This window comes from Podarcis filfolensis (genome assembly GCF_964270895.1).
Source record: "Podarcis filfolensis genome assembly, chromosome: 16".
Classification (NCBI taxonomy): Eukaryota; Metazoa; Chordata; class Lepidosauria; order Squamata; family Lacertidae; genus Podarcis; species Podarcis filfolensis.
In genome coordinates, this window is record NC_139620.1 from 17546415 (window position 1) to 17566003 (window position 19589).

Below are 19589 nucleotides of genomic sequence, written 5' to 3' on the forward strand. Positions count from 1 at the left end.
TTGAAGGAAGAGTCTAAATTCCAATCAGAAATTCTACAAAACACAAAGAAAAACCTTTCTAAAATGTATAATTTGTTACTTGAGTGGGAATTAAAAGATGAACAAACAAAAGAATTTATGATAAAATGGGGACAAGATTTGGGCTATGCAATTTGGTTTGAGAGGTGGGAAAAGTTATGGGGAAATGATACAAATTTTTCTGCATGTGTTATTATTAAAGAAATATCATGAAGATGTGTTATAGGTAGTACATAACCCCGGTTAAATTGGCAAAAATTTATAAATTACCTTCAAATCTATGCTGGAGATGTAAATCAGGTCCTCCCTTAAAGAGGGCACGTGTTGCAGTGGGACCTGGCAACCAAACCCTGTGTTGTGGGTGGGTAAGATTGGATAGCCACAACACCCAGTTGATAGGTCCCTTGATGCAGGGTTCAATCAGGCCAATGGGATGCTGGCTAAACGGATCAAGGGACCTCCCTCCTTTGGAATGTAAGCTGCCTCCTTGATGAATCCAAAAATATGATCTGCTATTTTTCTCCACTTTCCTCTCCCCGGCCGCAACTCCTAGTACTTGCTGTTGGTCCTCCAGTCAAATGTGCTTTGATGCAGCAGACTTTGAGGGAGTGGTCTGTGTGTTGCCTGCTCCTCGAAAGAGCAAGAGGAAAGATGGACGGATGGGGAATCATTTCCCCCCAATAAGATTTTATTGAGACCTTTATTTATACATTACAATAAAAAACAGACTAAACGAAAGAAAAAAAGGTATGGCAGGGGACATGGAGGTGTGTTGTTTTTCTGGGTTGGCATGACACCAAATTGGCCTCACACCTGCCTGGGAAGTGGCCATATCTGGGGCAGTGGAAGTTTATGGCCTCACTGGGCTTTCATACCAATACTGGGTCTGCATGTCTGGGTGTGTGTGTGTGCATGCCATTTGGGTATTTGACTCAGGGGAAATAAAGCTTGCTGGACATGGATGTTCTATATTTTAAGCCGTTAAATAAAAATCACTGCTGTGTCTTGTAAGATTACACACCAAGTGGTTCACTGCTGTATCTGACAGTACCCTGAGTGTATACCACCGAGGTGCCCTCCAGGCTAACCGCCTCCTTTGATGTAACTAAGGGTGGATCTACACACACAGTTTTTAACGTAAAGGAAGGGTTAAGAAATGGTTTTTATAATTATAGATGGACACACAACTTTTTACATTCATAATGTGTTACTACTTTATTTTTTAATCACTTAATTTTTAATTGTTTTATGCTGATATGTTTGTGAAATACTGCTCACATGTCCCTATGTAATGTTTTACTTTTCTTTTTTTCTGCTTCCAAACTCTGTTCCCCACCCACAATGATGTTCAAGGGGGAGTAACAAAGGACACAGAGGGAGGGAGGGAGGAGAGAGTATTAAAATGTGACACCAGGGGGTGGAACACAGCAACCAGCAACCATCATCAGAGAAAGAAACAGCATTTTGGAAAATGGTGTGGCCAAGTACAGTGGTACCTCTGGCTACAAACTTACGGTAATTTGTTCTGGAGGTCCGTTCTTAACCTGAAACTGTTCTTAACCTGAAGCACCAGTATAGCTAATGGGGCCTCCCGCTGCCGCTGCACGATTTCTGTTCTCATCCTGAGGTAAAGTTCTTAACCCGAGGTATTGCTTCCGGGTTAGCAGAGTCTGTAACCCAAAGTGTTTGGAACCCGAGGTGTTTGTAACTCAAGGGACCACTGTATTACTAACATTTGATGAAAAAAACCAAGGTAAAAAACCAAGGTATGACCCACAATATTTTATAATGACATATCAAATATCATTTGATATTTATTCAAGTGAATGAGGGAGAAATGAGGACATGATTCTTCCTCTTTTGTGGGAGGATATTTTTTCCTCATTGTAACAATCCTGAAGTAAAAAGAAAAACTCTGATCCAAAGTTTTACTCAGTCTAATTTATTAAAATCATTCATTTCTATAAACCTTTTAAGAACTGTATTACACTCTGCAAACATTTCTGTGTGCTCGGATATTCAAGTGGCCCCCAACCAGCAAAGGACATTATTCCGTGGAATCCATCTTGAACATGATACCATGTCACTGGCACACCGTGGTCCTCTAGCCACTTCTTGTACAACAGCCCATCATCCCGGAGAACATCATATTCACAGGTTAGAATGAAAGTCTCTGGGAGCTGGCGGATTATGTCATCCTCCACTAAAAGGGGGGCAAACATTGTCTCACCAGCTCTTTTAACTTGTTCATAAAGTTCTTCTGAAAATGGAGCAGGTTCTACAGGAACATAGCCCCTAGCTTTAAATTCTTCTGGAATGTTATCAGCATTGATCCATTTTTGGTATTTCTCTCTCAAATCAGGAGGGACATGGGCACCTTTCAGAACTCCATCTACATTCATTGTCTTCCCAGTGAGATATGTCAAACCAACTTTGACAGTTCTTTTCCAGAACAAGGGAGGAATTGAATGGTTTTGCTGATAGGATGGCAAATTGAAGTCCATTCCTTGGAGGAATGGGTATATGAGGACCTGAGCTCGCACTCTTGGGAGGTCCTCTCTGGTCACCAGTTCTTGGCAAATGGCTGTAGTAAAAGTGCCTCCACTACTCTCCCCAGCAAAGGCAATGCGGCTGGGGTCCACTCCGTATTCCTCTGCATTCTTCAGAAAGTGTATTGCAGCAGTACAGCAGTCCTGTACTGCGGTTGGAAATAGATACTCAGGACCTAAGCGAAATCTAAAGAGAAAGCAAGATATCTTCAATATTCAGCAACACAAACAAGGAATATTTTCCTGCATGACATATTGCAAGGGTTGGGAATCTTTCTCACCCTGAGGGCCACTTTCCATTCTATGTAACCTTCCAGGGGGCAACATGCCAACTGTGGATGGGACAAGAGGCAAAAATGGAAAGCAAATGTGAACTTTCCCATTTGAGAAGTGGGCTGGTTCCCTATCCTCCACCCATTCCCGATCCTCCACCCAAGCAAGCAAGGCAGGCAGATGCCACTCAAGGATGGTGCAAAAGAGGGGCAATGGTGTGTGGCGGGGGGTTGGGGTGAGTTCACTAGGAGAAATGGAGAGGCCTGGAGTGCAGCATCCAGCCAATGTGCTTGAGGTTCCCAGATAAAATGCTAGTTGAGCATCCCGTTCTCAGTGGCCACTGGTCAATCATTGGAGAAACTCACAATCAGGACATGAGTACAGTGGTACTTTCCCCTCCTGCAGTTTCCAGCAACTGTTCTTCAGAAGGACACTGCCTCCAACTGCAGAGGCAGACTATCGCCATCATGGCTAGTAGCCACTTGTAGCCTTATACTGTGTGCATTTGTTTAACCCTCTTTTAAAGCCATACTTTCATTTATCTGAATTTTCCAGCATTCAGCTTCATTGAATGTCCACATGTTCTAGAGTTAAGAGAGAGGGATAAAAACTTTCCCCTGGCCGCTTTCTCCGTGCCATTAAAACGCTTCTCTATTTTGGATGCTTCCTTGATTTCGTTTTCCATCTCAGGATCTCCCTGAGCGTTTTGATCAGGAGTGTGGCATTTGCCTCCTAGGTGGATCATAAGGAAAGGGTTAAATGTGTGTGAAGTGATTGGCCAGTGGGAACCCGAGGGAAGGAGTAAAAGTTAGACTCGGAGGTGTGTGGAAGTCAGTTGGTTGTTGAGAGTTGGGAGTTGGAGAAGGAAGAGGGAGGATAAGTCTGTGGGTTGGTCGAGTTGTGTTCGGAGAGAGTGAGAGGAACTGTTAGGTGGAGTCAGATAGTGGGATAATCAGTTTGAAGTTGTTAGTTGTTCATGCCTATAAAATAAACTCGATTATTTGTTAATGTTAACAACTGTCTGGACTCCGTGTGTACCCGAGAGAAACGGGTTGGTGGCAGCGAAGAGGCAATCACAGTGGTGGCACAGGGATCAATAGACCGTCAAACGTCCGGGGACCCTGTGTGATCGCCACAAGGAGGATGGGAACACAACCCCAGTACGAAATCCCTCTTGGGACCCAGTATGACCACCCACAATGATTATGTGGAGAAGTCTGCCTCTTCTGGGATTTCTTGCTTCCTGGACTCAATGCCCTTTTTTCACATGCAGGGTGACACCATCTCCAGAAAGTCCCACCTTGCCTTCCTGAGATAACTGTGTGCCACTGGTTCTCTCCGTTCCACCAGGCTTCTCTTTCTGCCCACCGTATCCCTTATGGCCTCTAAAACAAAGTTTATTATTAGATTTGTGAGGTCCATGCCTTTACACAAAATACCATAAAACATTATTAAAAGATGAACAATAAAATTATAAAAATAAGCTAAAATTCATGCCATGCTGTCCCAGCAAGGAAACTACCCAAAAAACCTTGCCATTCAGGAAAGAAGATACAGCAACAGGTTAGGAGAGCAATGGGAGGAACCTCATCATTTCCTCCAGGAACCATACCCTAGTTTTCATAGCCTTCACCACAAAGACCGCTACCACGTGAGAAATCCATGGATCAGCGTCCACCAGTAAAAACTTTACTTGGTCCTCAGAGTTAGCTATTGATTTGGGAATAGTTTGTAACATCGCATCCCTGAAGGCCGAATAAATGGGACAATACAACATGTAATGTGTGAGATCCTCTTTGGTTCTCATATGACAAGGACATATACGCTGCTCTACTGGGATTTTTGCATATCTGCCTGACAAATAGGCCGTAGGAATGGTTTGAAAACGGGCCATGGTGAAAGCTCTCCGAAGGGTGGGATTGGTGATATTCGCCAAATAATTGGCGCAGGTTTTGACTGTTTTCAGTCGGGGAAACCAGTGGGAGGACCCTGGGTTCTGTATTTTTGTGATATCTAACAGAGCGTCTCTCTCCAGGATCCATTCCCGAACTTTGTCCGGGCTCCACAGTTTGAGAATATTAAACTCCGGTAGGGTGTATCTAACCAGGATCTCAGATAGGTTTTGACGCCAAGTGGTGTTCTTTTGAAGAGATACAAAGGCTTGTTTGGCCAATAAGGTGTTTGAAGTGTTTGCAAGGTTGATGTAAAATCGTAGGAATCTTAAGTGGGCCCTGGCAGACACAGAGGGTAATCTAACTTCCACCCTCAAGAAAGCTGCTGGTGTTCCTTGAGGAAGGCCTAGAATCCTCTTGAGGTAATAATTTTGCAAAATTTCAAGCCGTTCCAACAGCCTCTGGTTCCACCCCCAGAGTTCTATCCCATATAACATCTGGGGAATAGCTTTCCCAACAAAAGCTCTTAATGCCGGGATCACCAATTGTCCTCCCCGGGTATGGAAGAAACTAAGCAGGACACCAATTGTTCTTCGTGTTAGGATGGTTACAGCCTTAAAGTGGGCTAGCCAACTAGATGTAGCCTGAAATGGGACTTCCGGAGGCGGCGCGACCGGTAATGGCTGCCTTCTCCGAGTAAGGAGAAGGGAGCTCCGCTGTAAACGGGTCGTCCGCTACGGCGAAGCGGAGACCCATTCAGGAAAACCACAGGTGGCAGAAGCCTGTGGTCTCGGGACCCGGCGGGCGCCAGAAGCAGCCCCCAAAACGCTGAAGGGACCCCGTAAGGGGCTCCGGATCGCGGAGGGGGTAGCGGCGCTGTGGGTCGTTGCGCAAACAGCGAAGTGAAGCCGCGTTGCTGTTGCCGGTCAGCGCTGTCCTTTCTTCCTGCAACTTTTCTGAACTTTGGAAACTACAACCCGTGAGTAAATTTGGACATTGAAAACTTTCTGAAACTTTTGTCAACTTTCTGAAACTTTTTGAGAACTTTATGAAACTTTTAAAACTTTTTTAAAAAAGTTGAAATCTGGCTGAAAACGGAGTGAGGATAAGCAGGAAGCCCATCTCCCGCTATACTGAACTTTAAGCAAAGAGCAGGAGGAGTGGAGACAAAAAGTTATGCGTTAACCAAATGCTGGCACCCTGTTAAAGCAGTTTTCTGAGTGAAAGACTTTGAGCTATTGACTTTTGCTGGTCATATTCGGGGTGCATTGATATCCTTCTTCTGTGGCACCAGTGGATTATAAAATAAATAAGAATCTCTGGTGCTGGAGCTGCCTGGATGAGCACCAGTTTGCAACTTTGGATACATTGAATTCAGGTTTTGAAACATTCTGAGTTGGAACTGGATACTTTGAAACTGTTGCAGTCAAGGCACTGTAAGAAACACTGTTTTGCTTTAAGTTTTACTCTGCTAAAAATAATACATTGTGGAGGCGATAGACATGGATTTAAATTTATAAGTTTAACTTGGATTTGATCTTTTCCCTGAAGACGTATTAAGCTCCCTCTAGAGGATTTTGGACTTACAGCAGTGACTTTGTTTTACTTTCCCTTTCCCGGCCTCTGTTTGACTATTGTATCTGGGACTCTGCTTTCTCATGGGAACAACTTGGATTGACCTTGGATTACAGATAACTTTGGAATGAGTGGCGCAAGGAGAAGAGGAAGGACTAAACAAACAACCCTAACTTTATCTGCAGCCTCACAGCGTAGATCTTCTGTGCCGGCCTTGCCTTCCACTTTGCCTCCAGACATAGAGGCGACCTCCCTAATACAGGCAGGGGAGGGTGAGACAGAGGAGCTGCACCTGGGAGATATGGCTTCAGGGACAAGTAGCTCTGTCTTGGAGAAAATTTTGGAGAAACTGGAGGCTCTGGACAAGAAGGCTGATTTGCATACAGCTAAAATTGAACAGAACACAGAAAGCTTGAATAAGCTGACTGGACAAGTTGCACAGAATGCCCAGTCTATTGGAGAATTAAAGGAGGCTGTAGGTGAAAATCGTAAACTGGCTGAAGATACTAGTCAAAGATTGGAAGAACTTGAGAAAGAAGTAAGACCACTCAGCAAACAAGTTGGAGAACATCAGATTTACTTTTTGATGACAGAACTGCGAAACAGGGAGACCAACTTGAGGATACGGTCAATACCAGAGGTGGAAGAAGATAATTTTATTGAATTTCTAACTAAGGAATTTGCCAAGTTTTGGAAGTTAGAGGAAAAAGACTTTAAAATTGTATCTGCTTTCAGGCTTGGCAGAGTCAGAAGGACAGAGAAGCCCAGAGATTGTTTGATAACACTGAGATCAAAGGAGGAAAGGGACAAGATTTTGGGCCTGCACTACGAAAAGTCACTAGACATTTTGGGCAAGAGAATTGAAATCTACAAGGACATTCCTAAGCAGTTGTTGGACCTTAGATCTAACTACACGGAATTGGCAAGACTGTTGAGAAGCAACGCAATTATCTTCAGGTGGGAGTTTCCACAAGGATTATCCTTTACCTACAGAGGGAGAAAGATCAAAATCAAAACAGTGGAAGATAGAGACAAGTTTTTGGGAGCACACGGAGAAGACCTCCACAAAGGACTTGGATTGCCAGCGCCAGAACTTCCAGGGGAGCCCGCCCCCTCGGATCCTCAAGGACCGGAGAACAAGGTACCACCCCAGAAAGAATAACCAGACCTATCCAGGATGTCTCTGCAGCTTTTGAGCTGGAACATAAATGGCTGTAACAGTCCCGAAAAAAGGTCTAAAATTTTTCATATTTTAAAAAAGGAACAATTGGACATTATATGCTTACAAGAAACACATGTGATTAGGCTCCATAGAAAGGTGTTAATAAATAAAAGGCTTGGTCAAGAATTTATATCATCGGATACAGTTAAAAAGAGAGGTGTAGTGATCTATGCAAAAGAGAGCCTTTCACCAAAATTTCTCTTTAAAGATGAAAGTGGAAGAATCCTCGCAATAGAAGTACAGTATCAAGGAGAAAAAATTTTGATATTAGGAATTTATGCTCCAAATGAAGGAAAATCGGATTTTTATAAGAAGTTGCACGAGACCATGCTGGATAATCTGGATTACAACAACGTCATCATGATGGGGGACATGAACGGGGTCGTATCAACAAATATGGATAAGTCACAGAACCAGAACATTACTAAGGAGGGAAGACTACCTAAGACCTTTTTTGAAATGACTGACAATATGGACTGGGTTGACATCTGGAGAGTTAGAAACCCCCTGGGAAGAGAAGGAACATTCTTTTCTGAAGCTCAACTGACTTGGACACGAATCGACCAAATATGGATAACTAGAAGTCTGGCACCTAAGGTGAGGAAGGTGGAAATCTGCCCCAAAACATGCTCCGACCATAACGCCTTGAGAATGGATATGACATTGATCCCAATCGGCTCCTTTAGATGGAAGATGAATGATGGCCTGTTTAGAGACCAAAGAATTGTAAAGAAGGCCCAAAAAACCTTAAAGGACTATTTTGAGATTAATTTGAACACTACGGTGGAAAAAAGAACTATCTGGGATGCAAGTAAAGCTGTGATGAGAGGGTTCTTGATTCAACAGAATTCCTTAAAGAAAAGACTGCAAAATGAAAAGAAAGATAAAATTCTGGAAAGTATCAAAGAGTTGGAGAAGAAGTTAAGATCTAACCCGAAGTCCCAACCGATTCTGAGAGAAATTAAACTTTATCAGGCGCAATATTCCAAGCTGATAAATCAGGAAATAGAATGGAAGATTAAAACAATGAAACAAAAAACTTTTGAATCGGCAAATAAATGTGGGAAACTGCTAGCTTGGCAGTTGAAAAGGAGACAAAGATTAAATACAGTAACAAACTTAGAGGTTGAAGGAAGGAACATTCAGAACCCGGGAGAGATTAGAAAGTGCTTCCAGAGGTATTTTAAAAAGTTATATACTCAAGGGCCACAAGATGAAATAGAGATTACACAATTTTTGGAGAGAAATGGATTAGCAAAGCTGTCAGAAGAAAATAGAACAATTTTAAATGGCAAAATAACACGACAAGAGATTGAACAGGCCATCCTGAGTCTGAAACAGGGCAAATCACCAGGGCCAGATGGACTGACCTCTAACTACTATAAGACATTGAAGGATTATTTGATACAACCTTTGTTGGAGGTCAGTAATGAAATAATGGAGGGGAAGAAGGCGCCTGAATCGTGGAAAGAAGCATTTATCACATTGATTCCAAAGTCAGAAACTGAAAAGACACAACTCAAGAATTACCGTCCCATCTCCCTTTTAAATGTGGATTACAAAATATTTGCAGATGTTTTGGCACGAAGATTTAAGAAAGTTTTAAGTGAGATAATCCATAAAGACCAGGCAGGCTTTCTCCCGGGCAGACATATGTTTACTAACACAAGGAACATCATAGACATATTGGAACTTTTACAAACAAACATAAACACTAAAGCAGTTTTAATTTTTATAGACGCGGAGAAAGCCTTTGACAACATATCTTGGAAATTTATGAAGGGGAATTTAAAAGAAATGGGAGTGGGACGGGGGTTTGAGAACGGGATTGAGGCAATATATTCAGAACAAAAGGCTAAACTGATAGTTAACAATGTGGTTACAGAAGAGTTTAAAATTGAAAAAGGTACACGACAAGGCTGCCCGATTTCCCCATTACTGTTTATTTCGGTTCTGGAAGTGCTCCTGAATATGATTAGGGGGGACCGGTTGGTGGAAGGGATTCAGGTCGGAGCGAAACAATATAAACTTAAAGCTTTTGCAGATGACCTAGTTCTGACATTACAGGAGCCGGAGTCTAGTTTGAAAAGAGTACTACAACTGATTCAAAACTTTGGTCGAGTGGCAGGATTTAAGTTAAATAAGCAAAAAACTAAAGTTTTGGGGAAAAACGTGACAGATATTGAGTTGGAACAGCTGCAGAAAGAGACAGAACTAAATGTGGTTAAAAAAGTTAAATACCTAGGGGTAAACATAACAGCAAAAAATCTGAGTTTATTTAAAGATAATTATGAAAAATGTTGGTCAGAGATTAAGAGAGACTTGGATAGTTGGTCAAGACTAAAACTTTCTTTGTTAGGCCGAATAGCTGCCATCAAGATGAATGTATTGCCAAAAATGTTATTTTTGTTTCAGACACTGCAGATTGTAGACAAGACAGAGTGCTTCCGGAAGTGGCAGAAAGATATTTCTAAATTTGTCTGGCAGGGCAAAAAGCCCAGAATCAAATTTAAAATATTAACAGATGCGAAAGAAAGAGGGGGCTTTGCCCTGCCAGATTTAAAGTTGTATTATGAAGCTGCAGCTTTCTGCTGGTTAAAAGATTGGTTACTTCTTGAAGATACGGATGTCTTGGATTTGGAAGGTTTTAATAATGCGTTTGGATGGCATGCATATTTATGGTATGATAAAGCTAAGATAAATAAGGCCTTCAAGAACCATATTGTCAGAAAATCAGTTTTTAATGTCTGGACAAAATATAAAGACTTACTGGAGAATAAAACTCCGAGGTGGCTGTCACCCCTGGAGGCTAAGGCTCGGAAAAGAGCCAATATGGAGGCCAACTGGCCAAAATATTGGGAGATAATAGAAAAGGATGGTGACAACTGGAAATTGCAGAGTTTAGAAAAGATGAGAGACAAAGTGCGAGACTGGTTACACTATGCTCAGATTAAAGAAGTGTTTAAAAATGACAAAAAGCTAGGATTCCAAGTGGAAAAGTCAAAGTTAGAAACTGAACTGTTAGAACCTAAGACTAAGGTACTTTCAAGAATGTATAACTTGCTGCTGAAATGGAACACACATGACGAAATGGTAAAATCAACAATGATAAAATGGGCGCAGGATATTGGGTATAATATTATGTTTGAAGATTGGGAAAGGTTGTGGACCTCTGGGCTGAACTTCACTGCATGTAATGCGTTGAAGGAAAATGTGATGAAAATGATGTATAGATGGTACATGACACCTGTTAAACTGGCTAAAATATACCATTCGTCTGATAGCAAATGTTGGAAATGTAAGGAAAATGAAGGAACATTTTTTCACCTCTGGTGGACCTGCCCTAGAGTGAAGGCCTTTTGGGAGAAGATATATAATGAATTAAAAAAGGTGTTTAAATACACCTTTACTAAGAAATCAGAGGCCTTTCTCCTGGGTATTGTCGGCCAGAGTGTGTTAAAAAAGGACAGAACATTCTTTTTGTACGCAACAACAGCAGCAAGAATATTAATTGCCAAGAATTGGAAAACTCAGGAGCTACCCACTGTGGAAGAATGGCAGATGCAACTGATGGACTATATGCAATTAGCCGAGATGACCGGCAGAATTCGAGACCAGGGAGAAGAAAGGATGGAAGAAGACTGGAGGAAATTTAAGATTTATTTACAAAAATATTGTAATTTGGCTGAGTGCTGAACTGGATGCCAGTGCAGACAATTGTCTACCATTAAATTAGATTTAAGGCTGAATTATATGTCAAACCAAATTAAGATTATTAATTAAGATGAGTTAAATGATAATTTGTTTGAAATTAATTTAATGATGATGTAAGTGTATGCGGGAGGTGTGGGGGAGTCCCATGTAACAATTGAGAGATGTTAAATGGACAATGATAAGTGGTGCTTATCTAATATATGCTTTATTTGAAAACTTCAATAAATATATTATAAAAAAAAAAAAAAGATGTAGCCTGAAATGTAACACCCAGATATTTAAAAAAGGGGCACTGTTCAATCACATGTTCGTCTAAAGACCATGTGTGGCGAGCTCTAGTAAACACCACAATTTTTGTTTTGTCATAGTTTATCTTTAGTGAGTTATGAGAGCAGTAGGCTGCAATCCCCTCCAGCATGCTGCGTAAGCCTCTTCGGGTGAGTGCCATTAAAGCCATGTCATCGGCGTATAGCAATATATTCAAACGTTTACCTTCAATGGCTGGAGCCGATGACTTGTACTTTGCCATGTACTGAACAATGTCGTTTATATAAAAGTTAAAAAGAAATGGGGCTAGCAGGCATCCCTGTTTGACCCCTTTCCCCAATGGCAGTGGGTCCGTAAGAGTTCCCAATGGCCCAGTTCTGATTTTGACTGTAGTATCTGTGTGTAACTCTCTGAGAATTTTTAAAAGTCGTCTATCAATATCCGTTTCATATAATTTTTTCCATAGTCTATCTCTACAGATTGAGTCAAAGGCAGATGTCAAGTCAACAAAGGCCACAAAGAGTCTGCTCTTATACGCTTTTGCATATTTAGCTACCAGGGTCTGTAGTACCATACAGTGACCTATCGTATTGTGGCCCTTTCTAAATCCTGCCTGTTCCTGGTTGAACAGGTTAGAGTGGTCCGCCCAGTCTACCAACTTGTTTAATAAGTACCGGGTATAAAGTTTGTATGCGATGTCCAGAAGGCTTACAGGGCGGTAGTTTGCTGGATCTTGAATATCTCCCTTCTTGTAGATAGGGGCTACCACACTTAGTTTCCAGTTTGCTGGGATTTTACATGTGTTGTTTATTGCCGTAAAAAGTTTGGCCAAAAAGATGGCCCACCATTGGGTATTTGATTTAAATACCTCAGGGGGATCATATCCTCACCAGGAGCTTTGCCATTTTTTAATGTTTTAATTAGCTGTAGGCACTCTGATTCCGTAACAGGATCCCAACTAGCTAGATGAACATTCTTCAATTGGAGGGACGGACTCGAATTAGCAATATTTGAGGGTGTGTATAGCTGGAAAAAGTGTTGAAACCACACATCGGATGGAATACTGTTGTTTACAATTTTTCCTTTGGATGAGACTCCCTGTGCTACTATTGCCCAAAATTTTCTATCGTCTCACGATTTAATCGCCTTATCAAGTGCCTCCCATTGTTCTTTCCTATAAAGGGATTTCTTGAGTTTTAAGGTGTTTTTATAGTAAGAGCGCCATCTGTGGAAATTTACCATAGATGACAGAGTCCTCTCCTGTTTTACCCTGTTTTGTTGTTTCCTAAGCAAGGATCTTAGCTTCCGGCAATCTTTGTCAAACCAGCCCCCCGATATGTTATGTTGCTTGGGAGGCCTGGTGTTTGTAAGTAATGGGAAAAGAGACTCTGAGACCCGCTGATATAGTGGAAAAGGATCAGAGTTAGGTAAAAGACACTGGTCTCTCAGAACCAATAAATCTGGAGAGTGCAGGTGTTGTTTAATTTTAAGCTCCAGCTCGTGGGGCCGGTGCTTGAGGAGGGACTGTACAATGTAGTTGTTGTAATCCCCCTGATTCGAGGGGAATTAGTGAGATTGCTCTAGGAAGATGGTCGCTCTCAGTTCTGTTAAAAGTGCTGAGACCCTGTGCCCTCTCCAAAATTGTTGGAGAGACCAGAATATGGTCAATCACACTTGCACCACGAGGGCCGATAAAAGAAAAGAAACCTCCTGACCTATCCATTTAAGTACCATGCAGGTTGTACAAATTATGCTTAAAGGCAATCTCCAGTAATGTATTACCTGCCTTATTCAGGACCTTTTCATCAGAACTCCAAGGAATAAACCAGTCCGCCTCTGGTAAAAACTGGGTTTTGGAGCCATACGAATTGATGTCGCTGCCTATCCTAGCATTAAAGTCACCTGCCAGCAGGATGTTCCAGTCAGGAAATTCTATTTTGGCCTTCTCCAAGCATGACTCCAAATCTTCCCAGATTTGTATTGTCTGAGAGGAAGTACACACGGGGGGAATATAAACGTTGAAACATAGAAAATCTCCTCCTGTGTTACTGGAAATAAGTAAAATCTGAAAATTGTTGCTCTTCATCCACTGCAGTTGTCGCACCCTTGCTCTATAGGGATAAAAGTGACCAAACCACCGCTAGGTCGGCCACGGTTATTTAGTTTTTTCGCAGGGGTAGCAAAAGCCACATAGCCCTGTAAGTAAGGGAGATGAGAGTCTAGGCACCAGGTCTCTTGTAAACAAATAATCTGGAATTTTGAGAGGAAATCCAGAAAATCAGCATCGCCCTGCTTAGACAGCCAGCCCTCCACATTCCACGACAAGATGTGGAAATATGGTGATGAGGGGAACAAAGGTAGACTCCTCCATTTGTTCTTTAGCATGATGGAATGAATGTTTTTGTAGAGGTGGAGTGAGCTGTTAAAATCATTTGTGGTAGGTGCTAACCTAATGAGTTTTGTTTCCCTGGCACAGTGTCCCCTCGCTGTGTCTGTCTTTCAATCCTCCACCTGAATGTCATCTAAGGATCCTGAGGCGTCCACAAAGATTGCACCGTTCCTACTCATCGGCATGGCAAGATCTACCTAGTGTGTTGTCGTTTGAGGTATTAAGGGTTGTGTGGGAGAACCCACTTCTTCGGGGGACAGGAACCGGCACTGCAACCAGTCATCGTTGGATAGGGGCTTTGTTGTGTTAGTAGCAAAGTTAAATTCCAAAGGAGCAGAAAAGCCTTGGGGGAGTAAGGATTTTTTGATGGTTTGTAGCCTAGCTATTAACGCATCCTGGGACTGATGAATCTGCTCAAGGGAGGCTAAAAAGAACTGCTCCTTTTCGTTTAAGATATCTTTTTTGGGTTCGTTGGAAGGGAGTAAAATTTTTTGGAGCTTAGCCTTCTGTTTGGAATTTTGACTGTCTCCGGTTGGACTTGTTTGTAGTTTTCAGAAGCCATTTCCAATTCTGTGCGCAGACTAGTAGGCTTACGTGTTCCTAAGAGGGATGGTGGAACGCCGGACTCTTCGAATAGGCGGGTCACCAACAGGCCAGCTGAAATATACTCAGAGTCGCAAAGTGATTTCATGCTCTTTATTCAGCTCATAGTGGTGAGGAGGAATGAATGAAAGTCCCCTCAAGGTATCTGCTTTATATACATTATTTACACAATGGGCTGCACATGATTGGCTAATTCCGGAATTCTACTGTAAGCCAATCAGGTTGTGGATTCACTTCTATCTGGAGCATGATTGGGTGGTTCCTGCCAACCAATCATATTGCTGCATTGTTCTAGGACCAATCTGACTGCTGCATTCTGAATCCTATTGTTCTAGGACCAATCAGACTGCTGCAGTTTGGATCCTATTCAACTCAGTACATAACACCCCTCCCCTCTAAGTTCCAGTCCTGCCCGGGAGGTCGCATTCATAGTCCTCGAGGTACGCCGGTGGCCTACGTGTGCGTTGCGGCCTGGGGTGTTCCCTGGTCCGGGGTTCAGGTTCTGGCTCATGTCCCAAGGATGCTGGCTGTGATGGGCCTGTCTGGTCTGGTGCAACCGGCTCGCTCAGTCGTGGTTCTGGTTCCGGTGTCCTTTTGGCTTCGCGGGTCCTCTCTGTATTTACTGATTCTGCCTCTCCTGCTGGCCCCTCCTGCTCTATGGGCCTCACTGCCCCTCTGTTCCCTTGGGACTCCTCTGACCTTTCCTCCTCCTGGTTTTCTCCCGGGAATCGTCGCCGTATCTGGTCGCAGTGGCGGCGCCAGCATTGCCCCCCATCCGTTAGCACCTCGTACGACACGGGACCAGTGACCCTGGTGACTGTGGCGGGTACCCATGCTGGGCCTGCCCCAAAATTCTTTGCGTACACTGGGTCCTGGGCCTCGAAGGTCCGGGGGTTCCTGCCTTCCCCCACCACTACCTCATCCTGAGCTCTATCGGGGTGAAGGCGGTCCAATCTGATTGCAAGGCGCCGACCCATTAGTAGTTCAGCGGGGCTCCGGCCAGTCGTTGAGCTGGGGGTGCTGTGTTGTGCTAGGAGGAATGTGGCAAGGCGGTACTCCCAATCCCCTTGCGTCATGCGGCGAAGGGTGTCCTTGGTGGTCCGCACCATGCGTTCTGCTTGGCCATTGGTGGCAGGGTGGAATGGCGCCGAACGGATGTGGCGGATGGCGTTCTGCGCTGTGAAGGTTTGGAATTCTCCTGACGTAAATGCAGTCCCGTTGTCTGAGACGAGAGTGTCAGGGAGCCCGTGGGTTGCAAACAGCCTGCGTAGTACCCGGATGGCTGCGGACGTAGAAGTGGACGGTACCAGTGCGACTTCCAGCCATTTGGTGTAGGAGTCCACCACTATGAAGAATGTTTTCCCCTGAAAGGGGCCAGCGAAGTCCACATGCAGGCGTGACCATGGTGCTCGGGCGGACTCCCAGGACTGGACTGGGGCCCTTGGGGGATCTGGGCGGGATTCTTGGCAGGCCTGGCAGTGTTTGACCCAGGCCTCTATCTCTCCGTCGATCCCCGGCCACCACACATAACTCCTGGCAAGGGCCTTCATTCTTACTACCCCTGGGTGTGTCTCGTGTAGGGCTGTGAGGACCCTTTTGCGGAGGGGCTGGGGAACAACGACCCTGCTTCCCCATAACAGGCACCCCTTGTGGGCTGACAGTTCATGTTTGCGGGTTGTGTAGCCGGCGAATTCTGGCCCGGGGCTGCTGCTGGGCCATCCCCTCCACACCCAGTCCAGGACGCGGGAGATGACCCTATCTTTCTTGGAATGGTGTGCAACTTCTTGTGCCTGAATGGGGCGGTCGGGAAGCAGCTCCAGGCTCATAACCTCTTGTGCAGGTGCTGGGTCGGGGCCTGTTTCCGGTAGTGGTAGCCTGCTGAGGGCGTCCGCATGGCCCATCGCCTTCCCAGGGCGGTGAATCAGTGCATACTGGTAGCTGGCAAGGAAAATTGACCACCTGAGGACACGAGGAGACAGCACTTGGGGGGTCTGCTTTTCGGAGGCAAACAAGCCAAGCAAGGGCTTGTGGTCAGTCACCACGGTGAAGGGCCGCCCGTACAAGAAATCATGGAATTTTTTTACTCCCTTCACGATTGCCAGACCCTCCTTGTCGATTTGCGAGTAGTTCCGCTCGGTTGCGTTGAGTGTCTGGGAAAAGTATGCCACCGGTACCTCTCTTCCATCCGGGAGTTGGTGTCCCAGGACAGCGCCAATGCCATAGGGTGAGGCGTCGCATGCTAGCACCACCGGCAGCCTCTCGTCGAAGTGTGCCAAGACCGAGTTTGAGACAAGCAAGTCCTTGACTGCCTGGAATGCGGCCTCCTGGCGCTGGCCCCACACCCAAGGGGCCCGCTTGTCCAGGAGTCTGTGTAGGGGCTCCGCTACCGCCGCCTTGTGGGGAAGGAAGGAATGGTAAAAGTTCAATAGTCCCAAGAAGGCCTGAAGTTCAGTCTTGTTCTTGGGCGCTGGGGCATCACAAATGGCCCGTACCTTGTCCCCAGTCGGGTGGACCCCTTCTGCGTCCACCATAAATCCCAGAAAGTCCACCTGAGGCACTCCTAGTAGACATTTTTTCCCGCTTCACCTTGAGACCCGCCGTCTGGAAACGGTGCAGAACGGTGCGGAGGCGGTCCTCAAACTCCTCTGGTGTGGGCCCGGCAATCAACACATCATCGAAGAAGGGGGTGACGCCAGGAATCCCTTTAAGGAGAGAGTCCATTAGATTCTGGAATATGCCTGGTGCCACGCTGACGCCGAATTGCAGCCGCTTTACCCTGAACGCTCCTCTGTGCGTCACAATCGTCTGTGCCTCTGCTGTGGCCTCATCTACTGGCAGTTGTTGATATGCTTGGGCCAAGTCCAGCTTGCCAAAAATTTTCGACCCAGCCAGGGTGGCAAGGACATGGCTGACCACTGGCACTGGGTATGCATGGGCCGTGAGGGCCTTGTTTATGGTACATTTGTAGTCTGCGCAGATGCGGACCGAACCATTCGGCTTGACGGGTGTGACGATTGGGGTTTCCCAGGGGGCATTAGGCACCGGCTCCAGCACGCCTTGCTCCACGAGTCGGTCCAATTCCTCGTCTATACGGGGTTTCAGGGCGAACGGGACCCGGCGGGCCTTGAGCCTGACTGGTCGTACTGCGGGGTCAAGCTGTAGAGCAATGGGGGGGCCCGTATACTGTCCCAATTTCCCATCAAAAACCCCCGGAAATTCCTTGCATATGGCGTCCACGTCCACTTGTAAGCTCGTGTGGTTCACCCCGGTGACGGCTAGCCCCAGTGGTCCAAACCATGCCAATCCCAGTAAGCTAATGTAGGGGCCCTTGACCACAAGCAAGTCCAGTTGCCGCGTCCGCCCTCGGTATTGCACCCTGAAGGTCCCCACCCCCATTGTGGGGACCTTACGTTTCTGGAAGTCCCGGAGGGTGAATGGGGCCGGCCTGAGTTTGGGACCCCCAGTAGGACACAGTTTCCTTAAGGTCCTTGCCGAGATTATGGATAGAGTTGAACCCGTGTCAAGCTCCATGCGGCATGGGGCCCCCTCTATCTGTACCTCTACATAAATTTTCTCTACGTTGGGGTGGGGCAACTGGTATACCTGGAAGTCCGTGAGCTCCGTCGAGTTGCCTTGGTGTGTTGGGCCCCGGGACCTGGGGCTCTTGGATTGGTCATCTGATGCCTGGCGTCGGGTGGGCCGAGCTCGACACACCCGGGCGATGTGTCCCAATTTTCTGCACTGCCTGCACTCTGCGTTGCGGAAACGGCAGGTCCTCCTCTCGTGACTGTCTCCACAGCTTGCGCAGTTCCCTGCTTCTCGTCGAGGCAGCTGTGGTATGTGGGCTGCTTGAGTGCGCTGCTGTACTCGGTGCACCTCCTCCCTGTTGGATCCTGAGTCGTCGGTGAGGTCTTCGTGGTGGACCCTCGGTTGGGACGGCTGGCTCGGCCGTGCCTCTAGCGTCGACCTCTCGGCAGCTTCCGTTGCCAGGGCCTCCTCCAGAGCGACCTGGAACGTTAGGTCCTTCTTAGCGTAGAGGCGTCGTTGCAGCTTCTCATCCTTCAGGCCACCGACGAGGCGGTCACGAAGCATGTTCTCCAGCTCTGAGAAGTTGCAGAACCGGGCAGCTTGGCGGAGAGAGGTCACAAACCCAGTTATGGTTTCCCCAGGGGCTTGCCGCTTTGCATAGAAGGCATTTCGACGAGCCACCACAGAGGGCTGTGGCGAAAAGTGCCCCTTCAGCTGTTCCATTATTGTTTTGTATGGAACAGTAGCGACGTCTTCGGGTGCAAGGAGAGCCCGGGCGATTTCAAACGTCTCCTCTCCGCAGACGCTGAAGAATATCGCCCTCTTCTTGGCGTCGTCTTCATCGGTGACCCCTTTGGCTTCTAGGAGGAAGGTGAAACGGGAGGCATACGCTTCCCAGTCTCCAGATGCTGGGTTGAACGGCGAGAAGCTGCTGTCGGTTGCCATTCTGAGTTCCTTGTGTCCCGGAGCTGAAGCCTGGATACACGGTGCGAGGCAGCGGTGCGGCAGGTGGCGGTGCTGCGGTGCTGTGTGTGGCAGTCAGCTCAGCGGGATCCCACCTTCGTCGCCAGTGAAATATACTCAGAGTCGCAAAGTGATTTCATGCTCTTTATTCAGCTCATAGTGGTGAGGAGGAATGAATGAAAGTCCCCTCAAGGTATCTGCTTTATATACATTATTTACACAATGGGCTGCACATGATTGGCTAATTCCGGAATTCTACTGTAAGCCAATCAGGTTGTGGATTCACTTCTATCTGGAGCATGATTGGGTGGTTCCTGCCAACCAATCATATTGCTGCATTGTTCTAGGACCAATCTGACTGCTGCATTCTGAATCCTATTGTTCTAGGACCAATCAGACTGCTGCAGTTTGGATCCTATTCAACTCAGTACATAACACCAGCCCTCTGGAGCCTGTCCCTCTTGTCCAAGATTTGTTTAGTTACCGACCAATCCTTAAAGGTCACCACAACTCTGTTTTGGGCCTTATCAAAAGGAAGAAATTTCACGCTGACAATGTTTTCTGCTGGAATAATGCCCCTGATGACTAAGTCAATT

At 45.8% G+C, this 19589-nt stretch overlaps 1 protein-coding gene and 1 long non-coding RNA gene across 4 annotated transcripts in view; one reads left to right on the plus strand and one right to left on the minus strand.

Moving 5' to 3' along the window:
* The window catches only part of LOC310751508, a 126403-nt gene that overhangs the window by 62029 nt on the left and 44785 nt on the right, over positions 1–19589 (plus strand). The window lies entirely within an intron of this gene.
* Positions 1945–19589, minus strand: part of LOC310751312 (arylacetamide deacetylase-like 3) — a 22279-nt gene continuing 4634 nt past the window's right edge. For 2 of the 3 annotated variants that reach the window (XM_083590612.1, XM_083590611.1), the window contains one exon: positions 1945–2754. In XM_083590612.1, coding sequence (XP_083446738.1) covers positions 1980–2754 — 775 coding nt within the window. In that variant the 3' untranslated portion in view covers positions 1945–1979. Of the gene's footprint in view, positions 2755–3372; positions 3573–19589 lie in introns of all 3 variants that reach the window. The other variant, XR_014542455.1, reaches the window with a different exon arrangement.